Here is a 24,698-nt window from a genome sequence, read left to right as displayed (position 1 = left end):
GGATTTTGGAGGATAGATAGTTTGGTGGAGGGTGAGTTTTGCTTTCCAAAGTTATGGCTGTGCTCTGGGGTTAGGAGGGAAACTTAAAGATTGTGGTTAATGATTGCCAGTGTTACACTGACTACAGTTTACAGTCTGATCCCAGACAGACTCGGGATTCTAACTCACACATATTTGTGCTTAAGAAAAAATCAAACAGGTGGAGACTGTGACAAGGGTTGATGGGTCTATGGAACTTATAAGAGCATTACAGCCTGGTTGCTTACTGCAACTGCTATTTCAAGAAATACATATAGAATGATTATAGGTTTAAGAGATTGTTTTTATGCTGTTTCTTGCACTCTTGGGTTGTTGTGAAATATTTCATTTCTTGTGTTTCCTTGGGTTTTGTTTGACTTGACCATACATGTGTATGGCTTTTCGAAAGAAAAATGTATTCATTTTTATTTATTTTGGTGAATTGTTCTTTGGCTGACTTTTGTCTGTGGTTCCTCTGAATGCAGTTCCCTCGGTGGCCAGAGGAGGGCACCAGATACCGAGTTATAAATGATGGTTAAGCACCCTGTAGGTCCTCTTGAGTGAAGCCAGCAGGTTGCCCAGGTCCAACTCCAGTTCTAGCTCCCTGTGCACCATGATGTGCTAAAGCTTCTCTACTTCCTCCTGCTCTTCCTTGGCCAGCAGCACCTCTGCATTTTGCCCCTCCATGGCTCTGGCTTGGGTCTCAGTTCCCTCACTTTTGGGGATTTTAACTTTAAGAATGGACAGAAAGATTACAATTTGATATTTGCCCTATACCTGAGAAGCATTTTGCCAGGAAAAGGGAGTTTCCATTGCACAAAATGGGATGGTAAGACAGAGATTTCAGGAAAAAACATGGGTGAATATATTGAAACCATGCCCCCTCTCAAGGTACACTCCATGAAACAACATACTCCAGCTTGCATACATTTAAAGGTGTAGGAAAAAAATATTGGCCTCTGGAGAACAGTAAAAATTGTGGGAATTGGACTATTTGTCACATGCATGGACCCTGGGTTTATACATTTCAGGAAGAAGAATATCCATCATCCACGGTCTTTAGATCTATGGCTGTTAACAAAGATGTTCTATCCATTTCAAGGCCTGATACAACTCTCCCTCTCCTCAGCAACTGAGTTGTAATGAAGCAGTGAGAACTCTGAAGCTCTGGAAGGAGAGTGAGCGAATGGGTGTTCCTGGCTCAAAAGTGAGTCTCTGGAAAACCACTGCAGAACCTGGTCAGTCTGGTAGAGGTAGTTAGCAAGTAAGCTATGGCATTTCCCAGTGACATCACCGGTAGTGTCTTCCCTGGAAATTCTCTTGTATCCAGGAGACACTAGAATGTTCTGTGATGTCACCAGTGTTGTGGTGACACCAACTGCCTGAGCGATTTCCCTTCTTTTCCTAATGTGTTCCCGAGGAGGCATGTTCTCCAGGATCCTCAGTCTCTTTCGGAGGGACAATCATATCCATGCAGGCACCAGACCAAGGCAGAGGGAGGCCAGCCCTCCATCACGTTGGAGAAGAAGACGAATGGAAAGGTCCTTGAGGAGGTCAAGTGAGTACTGGGCAGGGCAAGGGGGATTCCTGGAGGAGGTTGGCTTGAGCTGGTCCTTCCAGGAGTAGGACGTATGATTTAGAGCCTCAGTCTTCCTAAATGGCTGACCCAGATTCAACAATTTCTGATCATTAGTTTGACAGAAAACCAAGAACTGTTATATGTCAAGGGGCTTTCCTTGGATCTCTTTAACACCATGGGAAGTGTCAAAGAATACCAGGATGAGCCTTTATAAGAATAACAAAGAATAACAGGATCGGCTGTTGAAACACTTCATTCTCAGCAGTGTCCTGTAGATTACTTGGGTAATTGATGCCAAGAGGGATACTCTCCTGGTCATATATCAAGGTCTCAGTTACTTTGTCCTTGAACACACATGATTAGGGATTCAAGATGTTAAGCAGTTTGAACTCAAGGACTTACCTGCCTCACATCAGACATTAGCTGAGAACGTCCTCCAATTCTTCTTGTTTAGGCCAGCTTTAGAATTTCAGTGCCAGAGGAATGGCTTTAGGAGGTGTGGTCTATATCTATGATGGCATATGTCATCCTATGGCGATGATGGTGGGGAACAGGGACCTAGCTGAGTTCAGCTTAAAGATAGCTTTCTTGCTCTGTCAGGGATTCACTGTATCTGTAGAACTGTTCATCCTCAGACTTCTGTTTTAGACTAAGCATAGTTTTCCTTGACACTGTGTCCACATATATGCCTGTTCACTGGTGTTTATCTACCTACAGAGTCTGATCAGAAGGCATCATCCCAACCCTCCATGACACCTGTTGAGGAGGAGAGAATGAAGCGTCTGGAGAACATCAAAATTGCTCTCCAGAAGATGCAGAAGGAGAGAGATGAACTCAGGAGAATCCTGGCAGATTACCCGGGAAAGAATTTAAATGACAGGTAGTCACAATGCAACTTCTGTTAAATCCACATTTCCTCACATCACAGTAGGCTACAACTCCAGGGTGTCCTCATGGTCAAAATCACTTTCCTGATTGCATCAGAATGTGAAGTCCAGATGGGAAAGAGATGGTGGCACAGGCTATTTTAATTCCTACAAACGTAAATAATAGCCTGTGGCCTGAATCACAGTCTGGGAGTGAGTGTACTAGTGTGTGAGCTCTAGGTGTGTGGTTTAAGAAGCCTGGACAGGTGTTGGCTTGTGGGAATTTCTAGGTGATCTGATTATGACCAATCATTGTTGTAATTGACGTGGAGGTGCTTTGGGTTCAGTAGGTCCTGTGAAGAGCTGGAGGGGCCTAATCCCACTTGTTGCCGCATAGTGTGTGACTGGAATGACAACAGGGGATCATTGGTGTTCTCTGATTATATTCACTGTATTTGGAGATAATGCCACAGCCTTGTATTTAATTGGCATTCTAATTGTATTTGCGAGAGAGAGAAAGAGAGAGAGAGAGAGAGAGAGAGAGAGAGAGAGAGAGAATGTGTTTTGTGTGAGTATGTGTGTGTGTATGCATGTGTGAGTGTGTTTTTGTGTATCACTTAAGATCTGGGTATTCTATGTTCTGATTTGGCCTGAGAATTATCCTGTGTCAATTTTCATGGCATGATAATGATGAGGCTGAGAGCCTCACTGTGAGCAGTAGAACATTTCACATCTGCTCAGGTGGACGCACATGGGAATCTCCTGGTGCGTGTTATAAATTCTTTTCCCTGTAAATACTGTTCATGTTCCTTTGGGTTTTCATGTAGCAATAGATTCTATGATTGAGAATTGTTACCTAAGAACAGGAGAATAGTCTTCATGGGTTTAAGTTGGAGCCTGGATCGTGGCACAGGGTCCTCGAATGTTCTTGGCAAGCTAGTCAATTCCTTCAAACTCCCTCAGGGAGCTCAAGCAAATCAGCTCCCTCCTTTTGTTTGCTGGCACTGCTGTCCCTGTGTCCATAATAATAAACTTATAAATAGCAAATGGACGCAATACCAAGGATCAAGGTGTGGCATGTCCTAGGCTGGGGTAGTTCAGGATTCAGTCTGAATTCATGTAATTCTTGAATCCTTCATTCATAATGTTATTTCATCCTTGGACCATGCCTTACCACAGGAACAACTTTGAGTCCGAGATGCTCATGAAGCAGCACGAGGAAGTGATGACCGACATGAAGAAAATGAGCGAGCAGGTCAATAGAGCTTTGGTCAAATGTACACACCTCACACTGGAAAATGACTGGTACTGGTGAGTAACTTACAAGGCTGTGACCCCAGCACTAGGCACAGCATGTGTCAGCCCATTCTTATGTTTGAAGTAAAGTGAGGATCAGGCTTTATAGTGTTTGAAGCAGACCAGGAAGCCTGTGTCTAAGGAAGGCTCTAGGATTTTTACCTCTTGTAGATAGTTTGACCAAATGGAAAGAGACTGTGAGATTCTTCAATCATTGTCCTTCCCTAATAGGGATCCTGTACATAGAAAATGTGTGCACAATGATGGAGTTATCAATCAATCTTGATGCTCTGGGGCTGTGACAGGACACACACACACACACACACACACACACACACACACACACACAGGACACAGAAAGATTGGCCTCCAAGTGACATTCTAATAAAATGGACAAATAAGCACACATAGGGATTATGTCCTCTTCTGGGAAAAACTTGAATCAATGATGTCAGGTTTTTGAGAAGTGCCCTGAGTCTTCTGGAATGTTGCTCTTTTCTCCATTTGACCTGACTCTAGGTCATGCTCCATGGCTATTCTGGACTTGGACTATAATCTGGGGCTCTCTTCCGATCAGGACCCTAGAAGGAGCAATGGACTTGGAGAAGTGGGAGGAAGTTGGAGACTGGCTGGGAGTCACCATTTTTTCTTTGTGTCTCAGCCGCAGCTTCTGCCCCCTCCTAACTGAGTTGTTTGAGCTGAAGAACAATGCCCAGAGAGCACGGCATGAGAACAGGGAGCTTCTATGGGAACAGATTGCACTGGAAGAGTCCATTAAGGAAACAACAAGGATCTGTGGGGAAGCCAGTATGAAAATCCGTGTAAAAAGCAACCTCAGGTAGGATGAATGACGCATCAAGGGCAGGTTTTCCTGATATCTAAGCATAAACCAAGTCAAACCAGTTTAACCTTCTCCACCTTATCCAGACACTCTCCTAGGTCTCATCCAGTTGTTCATCTCTTTGAACATTTACAAAACTTTCTGTGATGTTAGCTTCATGCAAGAAACTGGAGGATTGACAACCAAATCCTCCTGCTCAACTAGAAAATGCATTTCCTTAAGGGGGATCTGTTGATCACACACTGCACACTTACATGCCATGAGGTAGCCATCTTTGTAGTGCACAGAACTGATTAGAGTTCAGTTCAATTGCCAAAAGAATGGCTCTCATTGTCAACTATGATGGGGCTTGTGGACTTTCTCTCCTTTTCCCCGTACATTGAAAATGGTCCCTCCTGCCTGTCCAAATCGTGGTTTCTAGTGACAGAGCTTGAGAAGCAGTTTGTCCGTCCTGTTTTATGTCAGTGTTTTAGTGTTCTTTCCTGTGGCTTATGTCCTGGAGCTGACTGGATGAACAGGGATGTAAGAAAGACTTCTCTCAGGGTGAGGGTTTGTGTGAGATATGTGAGGATTAAAGGGAAATTTTTCTCCAGCTCTCTCAACCTAGTGTGCCCAAGAAGTGCATTCCCTACACAGGTTTACTCTATAAGGGACGGATAGCAGTGTCTAAGCTCTCACTTGACACATTTCCTTTGCCTCATCTCTATTCAACAATATATATATATATATATATATATATATATATATATATATATATATATATATAGAGAGAGAGAGAGAGAGAGAGAGAGAGAGAGAGAGAAGAGGAAACACAATTTTTCCAATTAGTTTTAAACTGTTCTTAATGGGGTTTTGATCACTATTGAAATTATTACACTGGGAAAACTATTCATCAACATTGACATTACTTGGAGAAAAACTCAGGAATAGGGTACAGGGATGTGAGGAGAGGCTGCTGTGTGATGTCCATGTACCTCAGTGTCGAAACTGATGACTCAGAGCTCTTCTGCCTTCTTTGCTCTCGGTGTATAGTAACACTGGAAGGTCATGTGGCTTATTGTGTCTTCTCAACATCCTGGTTATGTTAATCGTTACCTGCCACCACTTTCTCTCCAGATTGGCCTAAACTTGGTTGAATACACCTTGGCTTTGGAGTTTGGCCTGGAATTTGTTAATTGAAAGATTAATTTGCTTAGAGTTGAATCTGCAAGCAGAAGATGTCCAGGAGTTATGCTGAGGTGGAATCACATCTTTGCCTCAGACAGAAACTTAGGCTCAAAATCGTCCAAAGCACTCACCCTGTGTTGTGTTGTGGCAATCTTAACCATTGTTATTCAAAATCATTTGATCTGAGTGAAAATCATCTGTAAGGAGGGTTTAGAACAGTGATGACCCTCAGACATTGCTGGAGGTGTCAAATGGGTAGCCCTGTGAGAAGCTGTGTACAACTCTTGTGAAAGTTCAACCTTTTGACACAGCGATTCCAGAAGAAGTAGGTGTGAGCAGAGAAACTGTGGCACATTAGTGTTTAGTGGTTCACCTCAGAGCAGCCATGAAGCAAAATTACCCAGATGTCCATCAGTCAGAAAGTGAAAAGGTACAATGTTGTCCAGCCCTTCCATGGACTGTGGCTGAGTTTGATTATACCTGCCAGCATTTGGCTTTTAATTAGCCTTCTCTTACTCGAATTATATCTGATAGCATCCCATTACAAGTTTTACCTTGGATTGTGGTTATGGAGATTTCCTAGCTGTTTGTGCTGGTAGTTTGTTTCCCCTGTCAGGTACTGTATGGTAAAGGGACCTCATATTGAAAAATGCAGCTCACTTTGCATGCACTGGGAAACAGTGAGCAGAGGACTGAAGAGGCTCACCTGCTCCCCCCCCCCCCCCCAGTGCTCTGTTTCCTGAAATCAGCCTCCTGTGCACGGCCTTGTGACCTTGCTAAGCAGGCTTGGCTAACAGGCCTAGATGTCACATTTCTAATTTCTGATTTTCAGGGGAATACACTTTATTGGCTGAGCTGTCTTTAGGTTATGCTCACTGTGTACTTACTCCACTCCAGGTTTTTTTTTTTTCTTATGCCACAATAGTAGACTGGGTGATCCCTTGTATTACAATTAACTGGGAAACTAACCACATTCTGCAAAATACTCTGCTTGTATATGTGAACAAATACATTTGGGTGAGTTCAAAAGTGTGTATGTCTGGGTGTATGTCTGGGTGTCTGTCTGTCTGTGTCTGTATACATGTATGTCTCCATGGACAATATAATCTTCTAATGACCAGGATGAGGAGAGAATGGAGGAAAGTCTGCAGGACCCCCTGAATCAGCAAAAACTGGTCACTGAGCAAAAGGCCTTGTCTGAGAAGATGCAGCATCATTTCGGTGTCACTGAGAGGATTTGAAAGCACAGGATGAGAGGACCCAAGTAGATTCCCTGTACTTATAAACTGTCTTATTGGGTGTGTGACTTTCTCCATAGTTCTCAGCACCTGTCACCTAGGAGCAGCTCAGAATACTTTTCTTGTCCATTTTAAAAGAAATTCCGTCCATGAAGTGTATGTGATCCATAGAGATTCTGGCTATTGTGTACTGATCCCTCCAGTCTGTGCTCTCTTGTATTATCTGAGCCCAGTGCCTTTAGGTCTCCCCACAAATAGTTTTACGATACACATAAACAAAGGAGTGGTATAGTTTATTTTCTGCATGAGTATCTCCTTTGGACTTCAATGCCTACCCTCGGCAAGATTTCCATGCAGCATATTCTTGCCAAGTATAATATCACTTCAGTGTGCATGTACTTCTTGAGATATTGTTTCTCTGGGTCTTTGCAGATATTGAGGTTGTCATGTGGACCCCAGGCATATTCCTGCACTGGAGGAATAATAATAGTCTTCATTTCAGTGATGGCCAGACTTCCAAGGCCTTCCTATTGTTTTCTAGTTTGTTCATATCTCTCCTCATCTGACATTGAGACATTGCTACATGATATTAAAATATAATGTATACGTATGATTGGAATTATCTGCTGTTCACTGTTTAATTTTTAGCAGTTTTAAAAGCTGGGAAAATATGCAGGCCTGTGGGATCTCTTACCCTTCTCTCTTGGGCATGAGAGAATGACCTCAGATGAAAGATCATCCTGGATTATCCTGCTGAATTGTGCTGCTGTGTATGGGATAAGTGACATGGCAGGTTCTCACCAGGCCTTTTCCACCCCTAGGTCTGAACACTGCAGCAGAAGCTTTCCCAGGGCACAGAGCAGGATTACAGCTCTCAGAGACAGAACTGTCCACCAGGAGCACTGAGGGTGCAAAGATTGACACCACCTCCCACATCTCAGTCCTTGTAACCATACCAATCTTGGGCTAAATTTGAAAGACCTTGAGATGTGGCCTGGAACACGCCTCACGTTTAACCTTTTGACGACTTGTCCATCAACAACCAACCACTCCGAGTGAGGCAGGTCTACATTCATCTTGAGGAGATTTTTACCATCTTACCTGCCGTTCTGCTGTGTTTGCAAGGCCAGCAACAGGCTGGAGTTATATGTTGAAGAATCAGCAGGAATTGAATGCTGACTAATTTACTTGTTATATTTGTTTTTAGTTTGAAGTTTGGTTTTATGCATTTGGTTTTATTTGTTTACGTTTGAAGTTTTGTTATTTATTTGTTAACTTTAGTTTTTTAATTAATATGCTATATTCTTAAGGCTATATACATTGAACTCATTGACTCCCCACTTTAAAATGTTCTCGAATAAATTAATTTTTGCCAATAAATAAAAATGTGACCTTTAACCCTTCACTCACAAGACCGTCCTGAGTCGTGTGTGGTTCTTCCTCCTGTAACAGCACAAGTGTAAGGCAACAGTGGTTTTCTGCAAGTCTCATGCAGCTTAGGCTTCACCATCAGTTCACAGCAGCCAGAGCTGCACAGGAAACTGTGCTCTTGATGTAGACAGTGTATCGTGCTCTGTGGATCCCACATACATGATGAAAATTATCCTTGCTTTATCCCTGTGCTCACAAATTTAGCTTCCTTTATAGTGACAAACAAAGGAGAAACACAAGTATTTCTCTAATACATTAGAGGAAATAAAAACATTCAGTATAGGAATATAAAAAGCGACCAGGACACACAGAGCTGTATGCCTCTGCATTCCTTATAATAAAGCATCGGTTATAACTGCACATTTATTGAATTCCAGCAATTTTGGAGGAACGATATTTTTAAATTTTTTATTAGATATATTTCTTTACTTACATTTCAAACGTTATTCCCCTTCCTTATTTCCATCCTTAAGCCCCCATTCCCTTCCCTCTCCCTTCCCCATATGTGTATCCCCTATACATCCCCCTTATTGTTCACCACTATTCCCCTGCACTGCCCCTGGAACATTTTCTTTATTGTTCTGTTGGTTTGTTTGTTGTTATTCTTTTTCTCCCATTTTTATTAAATTGGGCATTTCTTATTTACATTTCAAATGTTATTCCTTTTCCTGGTTTCCTGTCCATCAGCCCCCTAACCCCTCCCCTTCCCATTCTAAATGGGTGTCCCCTCCCTGTCCAACCCCCATTACTGCCCTCTCCAACATTCCCTACGCTGGGGGTTCAACCTTGGTAGTACCAAGGGCTTCTCCTTCCAGTGTTGCCCCAACAATGTTATTTACTGCTACCTACGCAGGGTCAGTCCATGTGTAGTCTTTGGGCAGTGGTTTGGTCCCTGGAAGCTCTGGTTGGTTCTTATGGGGTTGCAAGCCCCTTCAGCTCCTTCAGTCCTTTCCCTAATTCCTCCAATGGGTGTCCCGTTCTCAGTTCAGTGGTTCGCTTCTGGCATTTGACTCTGTATTTGACATGTTCTGGCTGTGTCTTTCAGGAGAGAGCTATATCCGGTTCATGTCAGCATGCATTTCTTAGCTTCATCCCTCTTATCTAGTTTTGGTGGATATCTATATCTACATCTATATCTATATCTATATCTATATCTATATCTATATCTACCTATATATCTATGTATATCTATATATCTATACCTATCTATCTATATCTATCTATCTATATCTATATCAATCTCTCTCTATATCTCTATATCTATATATATCTATATCTATCTATCTATCTATATATATATATCTATATATATATAGATATATATATATATATAGATAGATATATATATGTGTGTGTGTGTGTAGACCACATGTGGGGCAGGTTCTGAATGGCTGTTCGTTCATTCTCTGCTCTAAAATTTGCCTCCCTATCCCCTCCTATGGATATTTTTGTTCCCCCTTTAAAGAAGGAGTGAAGCATCCCCTTTTGCTCATCCTTCCTGATTTTCATGTGGTCTGTGCCTTAGATCTTGTGTATTTCGAGTATAACCAAGAGGTAAGGATGCAAAAGAATCAAATATATAGCTTGACGCCAGAGGTTGGTGGTGAACACCAGAGGGAAAGATCATTCTTCCAGAAACAATTGGCAGGTTCTGGTAACTCAGCTTTACCAGACTACTTGTCTTGGGTCCACAGAACTCTCTGAGTTGCCAACACAAAGGTATGTTATACCCACATACACTGGACAGTGTAGAAGGAGATATCAAAGCCAGATTTCACATTTACACCTATGTAAATAAAAAACAGAGCTCATTTACCCAGAGAGGATTGCATACAGGTAGCCAACGCTATGATAAATTATGAGAACCTGAATTAACTGACACATGGCCTCCTAGAGTAAGATAAAAGTACCTGCTTGTTTTTATTGATACCTTTTCTGGGTGAGTAGAAGCTCACTACATCGGACTGAAACTGATCATAGAGCAACTAGAAAGCTCTGCTAGGAACTTTCCCCCTAATTTTGCCACTTACTAGAAATGCTGCCATATAATAGCCCAGCTCTCACAGCCAAAGCCTCTGAATAACCGTCAAAGATGTATGCACAGTTTGGAGTCTCTGTTGTGCAGAATTCTGGGCAGGTGGAAATAATGAACAAGACATTAAAGGAAAGACTATGAAAACTCTCATTAGAGTCCATGAAGGGTGGAAAGGCTCTTTTCTTATTTTGGCCCTGCTGTACTCCATACAAGGAGGGATTGAGCCATATAATAATATGTTTAGAATACACCCCCCCCATTGCTTCTAAGTCTTAGAGGTCAGCACTTGGCAGAATTCTTCAACTATTTTATTCTTGAAATCCTGTCCTTCCAGTTCTCCATAAAGTCTATGACTTTGACTATCAGAGAGACCCAGTGAACCTCCAAATCCATCAACAATATCCCCTAATTTGGACCTAGTGGTAGTGAAACTGCATGAGCCAACTGGGCATCGAAAAGGACAAAGCAATTTGCAAAGGACCTACGTGGCGATGTTTTACACTCTTACAGCTATGAGGTTAGGTGGAATTTTAACATGGATTCCTCACAACTAGGTCAAGAACGTAGAAGCCACAGATGACAAGGCCAAATAGACTCCCTCCAGAACTTCTGGACCTATTAACGTTGAGCTTTCACCTGACCTCAAGCCCTTCCACTCCCTGCCCAACCTCCTGGATCTTACATTTGGCATGAATACAGGATCATGGTCCAAACTCTAACACCCTCAGGCCTGTCCCTGGGAACTCAGGAAGGTGGACACTAGAGAAGTGACGTCTAATGGAACTGCAGAGGACCAATCTCCGTCCACGTTGTCCTTTGCTCACTGATATCTGGTTATTTTTTGGAGAAAGGATTTGGAAGTTTATCATCTGAAGTAGGTGCACAACATTTAAAGTTGTATATTCACTGTGTAACTGGATTAACTATGTTACCAAGATCATTGCAACAGAGGGATGCAAAACAGAGACTTTGTGAGTACACATCCATGAATATATGTAAAGAAAGACACCTTGGAAGGAATGCACAATAAGAAAATGAAATCCAATATCCAATAAATTAAAGGTCTGGAGGGAAATACTGACTTTTGGGAAACAGGAAAACCTAGGAAATGGGAATGTATGTCACAGGAATGGATCTGGGAATAAAATTATTATGCAGAAGAATGTCTTCCATCCCATGTCCCGTGATCTTTCTCCCCATGCCAAGCCCCTGACGCAATCTGCCCTTTCAGAGCATGTAACTACTAATCGAGCAAAGAGAAATCTCTAGCTTTAGAGGGAGGAGATATGGAAAGGGTTCCATTGTGTCACTGGAGAGCCTCCTGGAGATGGCACCTCAGAATCTGGTCACCATAAGGAAAGCTGGTTAGCAGGAGGCCCTGGCAGTTCCCAGTGACGTCATCCAAGTGCTCTCCCCCAACCTGGCCTTCTAGACAGAGTAGCGTAAACTGCAATAAAAGGATACACTTGAAAGTAAAACTTGGAGGAAATGCACTGGCATATTTACATTGTCACTGTGAACTGTAACATTCTTCTCTTGGCTTCTGTGGCCAGACATGAGGGCTCTGAAGCTATGCTGCCTCCTGTGAACTGTGAATGAGCTTGTGTCACACGAAGCATGTGAATGGAGTGAGAAGACAGTAGGAGGACCTTGTGACACTGCCCTCCCAATGGAGACATGGAAGTGTTGACAATCACAGTGGGTGAGTCTCAAGCTGCACTTTGAGACCCAGCCAGGCTACGTTTCACCTGTCAGCTCACTTCCTGCACATCCACCACAGGCCAAGGGCAGGCTCAGATGAAGCTCTGTTGAAGACAGGTGCTGTCCCTTGTGAGCTGTGTCTCAGGGTATGCGGAAGACCATTCACCCTCCTGTGATGTGGGACATCAGAGTAGTAAGAGGCAGGCAAAGGGGACAGTTCTGTGTTTGTTTTTCTTGGCTACCATAACTACATCTTCTAGGCTAAGGATTTGCTCATGGAAGTCTGCTGTGTCACATGTGTAAAGGCCAAGCTGTCTGAAGTCTCAGTAACACAACTGGCTCCAGGCTGCTTTCTCAGTCACTGGGATTTACACGCAGTCCTTCATACCTTGTCTTCTAGATCCACAAATTCTTGTCTGGCTTCATATGGACAAGGTACTTTATATGTCTTCTTACTAATAGTATGCTTTATAAGTGTGCTTATCCAGGGTGTTTTGTTATATATTTTAAGACTATTTTGAGTAGAATATTTCCCTGATTTCTTTCCCATAGTTGGTTTTTGGTATACAGGAAAGATAATGAGTTTTGTGTGTTATTTTGCATTCTACTACTTTAATGAATGTATTTTCAGCTTTAAGAAACTTAATTTTTTAGAGACAAGTTGTCTCTATTTAGGATCACCTCTAACTAATTCATATTTGTCTTTGCATTTTAAGTATTTCAATCCACATTATTTCATTTTATATTTTCAGATGATTATGAGGGGAATTTTTCCCAGATTTTCTCATGGTATGATTTGGATTGGCATAAAGGAAGGCTAAGAAATTTTGTGTGTTCCCATTGTATTGTGCTTTTATGAATGTATTTATCAGTCTTAAGAGATGGTGATATTGGGGTTGGGGATTTAGCTCCGCGGTAGAGCGCTTGCCTAGCGAGCCCAAGGCCCTGGGTTCGGTCCCCAGCTCCGAAAAAAAAAGAAAAGGAAAAAAAAAAGAGAGATGGTGATACATTTTTTAGTTTTAAAAATAGTATCACGTCATCTGCAAATGAAAAGATTTTGACTTCTTCATTTTTCATTTGGGTTACCCAAGTTCACCACCCACCACTGATGCTTATTGTTATTTATTCCACTTTTCCTCTGGGTTTCTCTCTTGTCTCTTTTCATTGTTGCTACTCCCCCCACCCTTTGTCCATCCTTCCCTGCCTCTACCTAGGTCCTTCCATCCTTCTGCCTCCCATGATTATGTTCTTCCCCTTCTAAGTGGGTTCAAGCATCCACAATTTGGCCTTCTGACATGTTACCCTTCGTGTGATCAATGAATTGTATAGTGGGCCTTCTGAACTTTTGGGCTAACATCCATTTGTCACTAAATACATCCCATGTTATGTCTTTTTCGATCTCTGTTACTTCACTATTTTCCAGTTCCATCCCTTTGCCTACAAAGTTCTTGGTGTATTCATCTTTGATACCCGAGTACTGTTCCTCTATTTGAATAGAGCGCACTTTCTATATTCATTCCTCAGTTGAGTTGAGGTCTATCGTGGTTGTTTCCAGCATTTGACTAATATGAGTAAGGCTGCTATGAACATATTCATCCACACGTCCTTGTCATATGTGGATCAGGTTTGAGTATATGCGCTGAAGTGGGTGGTAAAGCTGGGTCTTCAGGTAAAGCTATTTGCATTGTTCCTATTATCCTCCACATTGATATCCAGAGTGGCTATACAGCTAGTAATCACACCAACAATGGAGGAGTGTTCCACTTTCTCTACATCCCAGCCCACTCTGCTGCTGCCTCAGTTTTCTATCTTAGCCATTCTGATTGGTGTAATGAAGGATCTCAGGTTCGTTTTGATTTTCCTTTTTCTGATAACTAAGGATGTTGAACATTTCTTGATGAGTTTCTCAGGCATTGAGATACCTCAGTTGAGAATTCTTGGTTTAGCTCTCTATCCCAGTTTAAAAGTCGGGTTATTTGGTTGTCTGGGAGTTTACCTTTTTGAGTATTTTGTTTATTTTTAATTTTGGCACACTCTCACATGTAGGGTTGGTAAAACTCTTCTCCGAATCTGTAGCTTGCTGATTTGTCCTATTGGCAGTGTCCTTTGCTTTAAAGAAAGTTTTCAGATTGTTGAGATTTCATACATTTACTGTTGATCTTAGAGCCTGACCCTTTGGTATTCTGTTCTGACAACTTTCTCCTGTGCAAATGTGTTCTAGGAACTTTGTGACACTTTCCCTTCTATTAGCTTCTGCATGTTTGGTTTTATGTGGATTTCTTTGATTCACTTGGATTTGAACTTTGTAGAAAGAGATAGAAATGGATCAATTGGCACTCAACTACATGCAGACCACCAGTTAGGGTAGCATCATTTCTTAAAATGCTTTCTGTTATGTTCAAAGTCCTCAGTCATCAGGGAAATGCAAATCAAAACAACCCTGAGATTCCACCTCACACCAGTCAGAATGGCTGAGACCAAAAACTCAGGTGTTAGCAGATGCTGGTGAGAATGCGGAGAAAGAGGAACACTCCTCCACTGTTGGTAGGATTGCAAACTGGATTACCTCTCTGGAAATCAGTCTGGAGTTTCTTCAAAAATTGAACATTGCACTGCCTGAGCACCCAGTATACCCCTCCTGGGCATATAACCAAAAGATGCTCCAACATACAATGAAGGCACATGGTCCACTAAGTTCATAGCAGCCGTAATCATAACAGCCAGAAGCTGGGAAAAACGCAGATGCCCTTCAACAGAGGAATGGATACAGAAAATGGGGCACATCTACACAGTGGAGTACTACTCAGCTATTAAGAACAATGACTTCATGGAAATTTTACGTCAATGGAAGGAACTAGAAAATATCATCCTGAGTGAGGAAACCCAATCACAAGAAAACACACATCGTATGCACTCACTGATAAGTGGACATTAGCACAAATCTCAGATTACCCAAGATGCAATCCACAGACCACATGAAGTTCAAGAAGGATGACCAAAGTGTGGAAGCTTCAGTCCTTCTCAGAAGGGGAAACAAAAATATTCACATGAGGAAGTATGGAGATGAAGTTTGGAGCAGAGACTGGAGGAAAGGCTACCCAGGGACTGCCCTAACTGGGGATCCAGTCTATATACATCCACCAGACCCAGACAATATTGGTGATGCCAAGAAGTGCGAGCTGACAGGAGCCTGATATAGCTGTCTTATGAAAGGCACTGCCAGAGCATGACAAATACAGAGGCGGATGTTTGAAGTCAACCATTGAACTGAGAACAATGGAGGAGGCAGAGAAAGGATTGAAGGAGCTGAAAGGGTTAGCAACCCCATAACAACAATAATACCAACCAACTATAGCTCCAAGAGACTAAACCACCATTCAAATGGAACACATGGACAGACCCAGGGCTCCAGCAGCATATGTAGAAAAGGAGTGGCTTGTTGGGCTTCAATGAGAGAAGAAGCCCTTGTTCCTGCGAAGGCTCTATGCCCCAGTGTAGGAGAATGTCAGGGCAGGGTGGCAGGAAGGGTTGGGTGGGGGGGAGAACACCCTCAGAGAAACAGCGTGAGGGGGATGAGGTAGGGGGATATGGGTGTGAAACAGAGAAAGGCTATAACATTTGAATGTAACTAAGAACAAATAAAGAATAAAAAAATTTAAAAGGCATAACAAATGCAAAAGATTGGGGTGCCATTCCATACTCGTGATGTGTTTCTTCTGTGAGAGCATAGTGATTAACTCACTTCTCTATGACTGTCTTCTTATTTGAAAGTAAATAATGGGATCATCTGTGGAGTGGTTAGTAAGAATAAAAGCATTGCCTAACATGAATAGGTCCCTCCAGAGCGTGAGCTTAATATTCTAGGTATAGAGCAATTAGCTGGGGGGATTAAAAACAAAAAGCAAACAAAAAACAACATCAACGATTAAAATAAATTTTGAATGCTGGGATTAAGGCGTGTGCCAACAAACACAGGTCCTGTCACAATTCTAGCAGTCGCCAGCAGAGAGAGCTGTGAGGTAGTGTGTGCTTCTTCCTTTCCAAGATACCCCATGGCCTCAGGCCTGCATCCAGTGAGCTGGAACGTAGAGCAGCCTAGTTGAAACTCCTGATGTGTTGATTACCTGAGACCATATGAGTTAACTCTCTTCTTCATGCCTTTTTTTCTTATTTGAAAGTAAATAATGTGATCATGTGTGGTGTGGGTGGTAAGAGTAAAATCTTTAACATGAAGAATAGGGCCATGAAGAGTGTGGGTAACATTCTAGGTACAGAGCAAATAGAGGGAATTACCAAAGAAAACAATGGGAATTCTAACAACAATTGCAAAAAAAGAAGAGAAAAAAAGAGAAAAAAACCCTTATGGGTGATGGGATTAAAGGCATGTATCAACTCTGACCAGCATTGTAGGTATTTCCAATAAAATATTTAAAAAAACAAACAACCCTATTATTCTTTTAGCAATTGCAGCAGAGAAGACTGAGAGATCGTGTGCTGCTGCCGCCATGCCATGATCCTGTAACAACAACTGCCTTGGTGATAGGAGCCTGTATGCAGCAGGCCCATTGGTGGGCCTGTCATCTCAAAAACAGATGCTTCAGTCGTCTAAAAGATTGGACTCCAGTATACTTCAGGCCAGGAAAGAAGCCAGCCACCATGAGTGAAAGAACAAAGGAAAAATTACATTGGAAAAATGTGTGCCTTATTTGGAAGAAATGACCCTAAACTTTTGAGGCGTCCACCATCTCCACCCCTCTTTTTTGAGTTTTGCATAGCGATGTTGTCCAACTCCAGGTGGGATTCAGAGGCAGAGCCCTTCCCAGAGAAGACAGACGTGATTTTCACTCTTACGTCTGTGAGGTTAGGAGGCATCATAGCACAGATTGAGCGCACCTAGGAGAAGAACACAGAAGCCACAGATGACAATGCCAAACGGACTTTTCCCTGAACTTAGGGACCCACTAAAATTGAGGTTTAACCTGACCTCAGGCCATTCGACTCCCTCCCCATCCTGCTGATTCTTATATTTGCTAGGAGTAAAGTATCAAGGGGCAACCCCCGATATCCTCGTGCCTGGACTTGGAAATGAAGGAAGACAAATATTGGAGAAGTGATGGCTGTCGGGCTACAATGTAGGAACACGCAGTCCAGGTTGACCTTTGCTCACTGATGACCAAATTAATTGTCTGGCTATATTTGAGAAAGGGATGATGTCCAACTTAATATGTAAAAGAAGGGACAGAAATTTATGATTTTATATTTGCCCTGTAGTTAATCCCTCTATATTCCCAAGAAAAGGAAGTTTTTATTGCAAAAAGTAGGATTATAAACCATTGACTTTGTGAAATACATAGACGTTTATGTGGAAATAGTCCTGGCTATCAAGGAATGCCCAGTAAGCAAATATTATTCAGGTTTTATAAAATTAAAAGTATAGGAGAAATATATTGGCCTCTAGGAAACAGGGAAACTTTGGGAATTGGACTGTATGTATGTGCATTGTCTCAGGTGTAGATTTATTATTAAGAGAAATCTCCCTCATTTATGGTACCTAGGGATTTGGGTGCTAACAAAAATCTCTTCTCCAATTCAGGGTTGTAACCAACTCTCCCCATCAAAAGCATTGATGACATCCGATGAAGCAGAGAGAAATATCTAACTCTGGAGGAGAAGTTGCCAAAGGATATTCCCTGGGTCACAGGAGAGGCTGCAGAAAAGGGCCCCATAGAAATTGGTTGCTTTTGGGAGAGCTGGGTAGCAGGGAGCCATAGAACTTCCGAGTGACGTCATCAGTAATCTCTTCCTTGGACAATCTCTTGTATCTAAGAGAGCACTAGAATCTTCTGTGATGTCACCAGTGTTGTGGTGACACCAACTGCCTGTGGGGTTCCTTCAGTGCCTTTTGGGTTCACAAACAGGCATGTTTCACCAGCTGCTCAAGCTCGTTCAGAAGGAGAGGGGAGACCAAGGAGAGACCAGACCGAGGCAGAAGAATGCTGGCCTTCTGTATTGTAAGTACGGAAGAATGAAATCATTCTGGGGAAGGCACAGTGAGTACTGGGTAGAGTTGGGGAACTTCCTCCAGGAGGCAGGTTTGAGCTGAGCCTTTCAGGAGTCGGCTTTACAAGCAGAAGCCTTGGAATTTGTCAATGGCAGACCAAGAGTCAAGACTCCTGATGATTAATTTGACAGAGAGCCAGGAATTGGCAGGCCTGCAGTTTCTTTTCTATGAGCTTTTTAATTTCTACTGCCAAGGAATGCCAGGAGGAAGCCCTATGAGGATAACAATGTGCCCGTTCATGGTTGGGAGTTGAAGCACTTCATCCTCTAGATTCCTGTAGGTTACTAAGTCTGTGGTGACAACAACAAGGAAGGATGAACCCCCTAGTCATGAATTGAGGTCTCAGACACTTTAAGCTTGAACACACGATTAGGGTTTGATGGTGCTGTGAACCCCAGGATTTACCTGCTCCACGTCTGTTATCTGCTGACAATGTCCCTAATCTTTATGTCTCAGGTAGATTCTATCTTTCAGTATGAGGGATCATGTAATAGTGAGTGAGGCTTATGTATGGCAATGGAGGTTGGGAAGAGGGAAATAGCTTAAGAGTCCACATTAAGGATAGCGTTTCTTCTCTTTCAGGGATTCAACAAGTCTCCAGCCTTTCCTCTTCCTCAACCTCCATTTTGAGACTCAGAATGGTCTTTTCTACCCATGGGCTATCAAATATGTACATTCACTTGTGTTTATCTATCTACAGGGTTTATTAGGAAGGCATCATCAGAAAATTTCATCAGTAACCATGAAAAGCCTATAAAGAATTTGGAGGAACTAAAACTTGAAATCCAGAAGTGTAAATCTGAGCGGGATGAACTTTCTCAAATCCTGGACCTTTATGTCAATGATGGTTTGAACTACAGGTAGTCATTATGCCCTGTAACCTACTGACTGTCTTGTGCTCTCTCTGCTAAGCCAAGAGACATCAAGAAAGTGTTTCACCTCTCATCCTGGACTTTAAGGAGCCTTGGCAGGTGCTGGCCTGTGAGAGAAGCTAGGTGCTGTGTGTTTAGGGTCAACCTCTCTTGTACTTGACCCTGAGCTCCTTGGAGTTGGATTGGATTTTTTCAGCAGCTGGAAGGACCTGGTCACACTTGCTGCATCTAAGTGTGTGAATGAAATGCCTGAATGTCATCACTCTTCCTCTGATTTTGGTCGTTATACACTGATTCTATGGCACCTCCACGATAAAGTTGGCATTCTAATTATGTTTGTATATGGGTTGGTATGAACGTATGGATGTGAAAGTATTTGTGTGTGTTTTACTCAGGATCAGGGAGTCTGGGACCTTTGATTGGGTCTGAGGATTTGTTTGATGAACAGTTTGCAGGTCATGATAGTGATGAGTCTGTGGAGGCCGTCATTGATCAACAGAGCACTTTGCTCCTTCTGTTTACCTTGCTGGCACATAGGACTCTCCTGAGGGGAGGAGGTGTTATGAATCCTCTTCCCTGCAAAAAGTAGTTATGGCCTCTGGTAGTCATGTAACAAGGATTGAGAATCCCTGCTTTCAAAACAAGAGAAATGTCATCACATCTTTCTGTTGGACCCAAGGCTATGGCACGGACTGGAGGAAACATCTCATACTTCTTACACAACTGTTCAATTCCTTTATGCTGACCTGGCCAGATCTTGAAGGTCGGCTCCCTCCATTTGGTCCCCTAGCTCTGCCGTCCAATGCCCAGGATAATGAGTTTAACCAGCACCAATAGGAAGGAGCAAGTTTGTGTTATATAAATGGGCTTAGGTAGTCCAGAGAACACTCTGATTTCATTTATTTATTTATTTATTTATTTATTTATTTTCCTGCTTTGAACTTTATTTTCTTTTTTTAATTATCCAAGGATGGTTTACTGTGACCTAGAAAACGTCACTGTGGGAATAAATTCTTGGCACTTGTTATTCCCAAACATGCAGCTCTCAGACTTTCCCCCCTCCTATACAGAGGGTCTTTATAGGACCATACTTCACCAGCCTTTTAAGGATTACTTATTTCAAAACAAATGCATGCTGATTTGCAGAGAAATATTTTCTATGGAAGAGTGATGGTTTGAGTCTCACTGTTGTGTTTTTGCTGTGGTCTTTGAGTTTTCCACTTTCTTCCCTAGCCCCATTCCTTGAATTTGAATTTTTTATTGACTATTTTTTATTTACACTTCATCTAATTGTGAAATCATGAGTTCAGACAGTTATTTGTTCCTTGGGCCATGTTCTAACACAGGCTGAGTGTTGAATTGCCAATGCTTAAATCCCAACATGAGATGAGAACGATGGATATGCATAAGATGACCAACTGGATAAGTGATGCCATGGAGAAGTACAAGGAGCTCACACAAGAGAACAATTCCTACCAGTGAGTCACTGACAGAAAGGAGACCCCAGCAGTAGGCGGGAAATACTTCTGTCCAGCTATGACTTTGAAAAAAGATCTGGGATCCATGAGAAACACATGGGAAGATTGTATAGCTGCTGAGTCTTCTATCAGCCCTCAGAGGGGATTGGCCCTCTACCTGCCAATGACTTTAGAATACCATGAACACATAAGCACCCATATGCACCATTTCCTCTACTTTGATGTATATATACCCTCTAGTGTCAGGATTTTCTGAAGTACTTTGATTCCCGTGGACTGCGGACTCGGGATTTGACCTGCCTCTAATTGGTGCAAACATGCAAACTGTGGCTCTAGTCTGGAGATGCCTGGGGATGGGGCCCTTGAAGGGATGATTGTACTTGCAGGAGTGGCAGGCAAATAGAAACTGCCTGGGATTTACCATTATTTGTTTTTGATTCAGCATCAGAAACTTCCACCTCCTGAATGAATGCAATGAATTGAAGAAGAATGTAAGGATTTTGATGAATGAGAACAGAAAACTGCTGGGGGAGCAGACTGAACTGCAAGCATCCTGTGAGGAGGGAAAGAGGTTCTGTGAGGAGGCCAGCAAGACCATCTACACCGCAGATATTGGATCCTTGTGTCCTGTTACATTTGAGTAAATTGAATGTATCCTTGTGAATCAAACAGTGATCTCGAACTCGTCACTCTTAAGAACCTTCTTTATTGAGGTGTGATGTAACCATCTGAAATCCCACAGCTCTCAGGCAGAGATGGATCTCTGCATTCTCACAGGGATTGGGCATCATAATTACTTCCCAGTCAGACTGAGATACAAAGACAATTGTACTTTCAGTGTAGATTGTGTGTCCAACTCTGAATACCAACTTCATGATGAAAAAATTATCAATGCTGTATCCTTATCAAATATTTAGTGACCACTAAAATATACTCTTTTGTGGATGAGAGTGTTGAACATATTAATGGAATATTCATCAGGTGTTCTGTAGTACCTCACAGGAAATAAAACAATATTATTATAGGGAGTATAGAAGCAGTCATGAAACAGAATTGCTTGCTTTTGGTTTCCTTCAAACATGATATCAATTGTAACTACACAGAGGAGATAATAAATTGCAAGACCTTTCAGGGGATAGGGTTTTTATGGTTGGTTGTTTTCTTGTTCTTCTTGATTAGGATGATGACTTTTGTTCTTGACAATGTACTATGTTCCATTTGGGATTTCAACTCAAGCAGAACACATAGATTACAATTCAGTTTCTAGATTTCTTTAAAAGCTGGACAAAATATCCAGGCAAAGATGCCCTATGAGTTTTCTCCTTTGTTTTTCCCTCCTTTGGGTGCTTTTGTTTTTGTTTGTTGTTGTCGTTGTTTTTATTTTATATTTATGAGTGTTTTGCCTTCTGTAGGTCTGTGCATGCTGTTGCCCAAAGGCCAGAATGGGTCACTGTGTTTCACCTGGAACTTAAGTGACAGAGGATTGTTAGGTGCCCTGCAGGTCTTTTGAGAAACAAATTCTCAAATGATGAGCCATCTCTCCAGCCCCTACTGTGAACTTTTGTCCTTCATCGTGTTCCTTACTAGTTGCAATGGATCATACCTGAATAAAGTGTTTCTTGAGATATGTAGGGACACATTTATGGGGTCTGCATGCTAATTATCTAGACTTCCAGGCATCTATGTGAAGTTTTAAGTTAGGGTTTCGCTGCTCTGAACAGATACCATGACTAAGACAAATGTTATAAAGGACAGCATTTAATTGGAGCTGGCTTAAAGGTTCAGATCTTCAGTTCTTTATCATCAAGGTGGGAGCCTGGCAGCATCTAAGCAGATATGGTGCCGTAGGAGCTGAGAGTTCTACATCTTCATCTGATGTTTGCTAGCAGAATCCTCAGTTTCAGGCAGCTCGGATGAGGGTCTTAAAGCCCAGACCCACAGCGAAACACCTGACCCAACAAGGAAATACCTACTCCAAAGAGCCGTACCGTATAATAGTACCACTCCCTGGGCCAAGCTTATACAAACCTGCACATTCCACTCTGAGGCCTCCAGAGGCTTCTTCAAACCTATGAGACTATGGGGGACACATAGTGGTGTTTCTGAGACTTCCTTTTTCAATTCAATTTATCTGATTCTCATAACCTTGGTCTCACGCAGAATCTTCAGACAAGTGCAAAAGGTAGCCACATTCTTTACCATAAAACCTCCCCAAAGAGTCTCTAGGCAAATATTGACATTCTTCACAGAAGGCTTGGGACAGAGTCACACGATTTAAACCACTTTCCGTAACAACGTCTTCCACATTTGTTCTAGGATGGCCCAGTAAGCCCTATTTACAGCATTCCCACAGCTTTCCAGATCCAAAGTCCCCATGAAAGAGTCAGAGATGGGGCCAAGCTGAGGCCAGTGGGAAAATTCCACCACCAACCTCTGAGCACAGAAGGACCCCTCCCTTCCAGGAGGAGTCGAGCTATTGTAGTTCCTGCAACAGCTGCAAACCAGACTGTTGAAAAAGCCTCCTGTGACTCCCCATCCGACTCCCTCAGAAGGTCCCAGAACAGCCCACTGACTGCAAGTCAATTTGGAGGTTGCCTCTCCCCACTGATAGTACCCTATATAGTTACCTTTGTCCAAATTCTGCCCCAATTGTTTGAATTCTACCCTAATTGCAAGTATATAGCTCCCTGGTAGACTCTGCTCAGGGACTTCTCTCTCTGAAATGGGATGACCCTGATATTTTGGAATGACTAAACTCTTGCCTTTACATAGATTTCCTCCTCTGTGAGTGACATTTCAGGTGGTTCAGGTAGTGGTTCAATTTGTACCTCACATTTTGTGTATTGGCCAGTAAACTCCCCTCTTGTGGGGGACCCACAGGAGAGTGGTGAATCGGGGAAGTGACAGCTTGAGCGATGTACCACAGTTGTCTATGTCTCCTCTATCTAGCTTCTTTGTGTTCTGCTTTTGGTCAGATTCATATGTGCAAGCTTAAGGAGGGCTCGGACAGCCTCAGTAACAGGACTTTGATCTGGCCAGTGGCTGGAGCAGATAGCCTGAGTTATCCTGTCCGTGGCATGGACAGGCTGGTCTGTGTACTTCAGCTGCGAAGGAGGACACTTTGTGTTAGTTGTTCTTTTGTTTTCTGTGTTCTTGGACTTGGACTGACGAAATTTTTTGACATGGGACAGGTTGTTAGGACTAAAGACCACTTAATATAACTTAGAGTGGCCTGCTTTTGATGTTAAATGGCCACAGGACCTCCCCAAGGTGTCACCAGTAGAGGATATAGTGTTTCAGAAGTTTTCCCTCCTCCTCCCTGCTAACACTTCTTTGTCAACGTGAACAAAATCTGAGTCCAGCCTAGCAGTTAGCTCCATCCTTGTTGACAGTGTTAGCTTTGGGGCTGGAGAGATGGCTCAGTGGTTAAGAACACTGACTGCTCTTCCAGATGTCCTGAGTTCAATACTCAGCAGTCATTTGGTGAGTTTCTTTTTCCCTCAGGACCAGCTCCAGGTTTTACATTTCTCACCGGTTTATCCCCTCTTCCCCTCTCCTTCTGCCTAGGGCAGACACAGTGCAGTCTGGCATCCAGGGTCCATGACAGGAGAGGCCCCAAGTGGTCATATGTATCCATTAACAGAGTTTGCAATTGACTCCTGCTCACATCTTTTGTTCAGTAAATGAATATCCTTCTTGCCAAGAGAAATGCATGCTCCCTGTCCGAGTAAATGTGGTCTCTGAGTTTTTAAGATGAAAAAGATTTATTTTATATAAAGAAAGGGGGTGCCTCTGGTAGGCTCATGTTGAGGCATCTCTTCCCCTGAGGGACCAGCCACCTGATGGCATAATGTAGAATAAACTGTATTCAGGACATGACACCAACTTTCCCGAAAAGTTCTTACAGGTTCTCTTCACCACAGACATAGGCCAAGAAACTGGCCCTTGGGCCCACAGGGAACCCACCCATATTGGTTATTTAATGGGTGTAAGGGTTAGGGATCTCCTCCAGATTTGCCACCAGGCTCTGCAAGCAGGTTTAAACAATAATTGGCCAGTGTTTAGATATGATATGAAATAAGAGAAAACAGAGAACTCTAGTACGGGATCCCTGG

The 24,698-nt window shown here is 42.6% G+C and overlaps 2 protein-coding genes across 2 annotated transcripts; both read left to right on the top strand.

The window, feature by feature from the left end:
- The first annotated feature begins 1,441 nt into the window (after positions 1–1,441).
- LOC148000757 (disks large homolog 5-like) lies at positions 1,442–8,426 on the top strand. Its single transcript, XM_087587032.1, has 5 exons — positions 1,442–1,576; positions 2,315–2,477; positions 3,643–3,774; positions 4,421–4,597; positions 7,827–8,426. The coding sequence occupies exons 1-5, from the start codon at positions 1,444–1,446 to the stop codon at positions 7,909–7,911; spliced, it is 690 nt and encodes a 229-aa protein (XP_087443158.1). The 5' UTR covers positions 1,442–1,443; the 3' UTR covers positions 7,912–8,426.
- A 9,591-nt stretch (positions 8,427–18,017) lies between these two features.
- Positions 18,018–21,719, top strand: LOC148000756 (disks large homolog 5-like). Its single transcript, XM_087587034.1, has 4 exons — positions 18,018–18,183; positions 18,934–19,093; positions 20,452–20,583; positions 21,026–21,719. Exons 1-4 carry the CDS (start codon positions 18,093–18,095, stop codon positions 21,225–21,227), a joined length of 585 nt encoding a protein of 194 aa, XP_087443160.1. The 5' UTR covers positions 18,018–18,092; the 3' UTR covers positions 21,228–21,719.
- Positions 21,720–24,698: the final 2,979 nt, after the last annotated feature.

This window comes from Rattus norvegicus, chromosome 15 (assembly GCF_021556685.1).
Source record: "Rattus norvegicus strain SHRSP/BbbUtx chromosome 15, alternate assembly SHRSP_T2T, whole genome shotgun sequence".
In the NCBI taxonomy this organism is placed as follows: Eukaryota; Metazoa; Chordata; class Mammalia; order Rodentia; family Muridae; genus Rattus; species Rattus norvegicus.
This window is presented reverse-complemented; position numbering and strand designations above follow the sequence as displayed.

Excerpts from the sequence above, each read along its gene's own strand:
- LOC148000756 (XM_087587034.1), top strand. The coding sequence starts at position 18,093 with ATGTTTCACCAGCTGCTCAAGCTCGTTCAGAAGGAGAGGGGAGACCAA. Across the intron at positions 18,184-18,933 it reads GAATGCTGGCCTTCTGTATT|GGTTTATTAGGAAGGCATCA; the intron begins GTAAGTACGGAA and ends ATCTATCTACAG. Across the intron at positions 20,584-21,025 it reads CAAGAGAACAATTCCTACCA|CATCAGAAACTTCCACCTCC; the intron begins GTGAGTCACTGA and ends TTTTTGATTCAG.
- LOC148000757 (XM_087587032.1), top strand. The coding sequence starts at position 1,444 with ATGTTCTCCAGGATCCTCAGTCTCTTTCGGAGGGACAATCATATCCAT. Across the intron at positions 3,775-4,420 it reads CTGGAAAATGACTGGTACTG|CCGCAGCTTCTGCCCCCTCC; the intron begins GTGAGTAACTTA and ends TTTGTGTCTCAG. Across the intron at positions 4,598-7,826 it reads CGTGTAAAAAGCAACCTCAG|GTCTGAACACTGCAGCAGAA; the intron begins GTAGGATGAATG and ends TTCCACCCCTAG.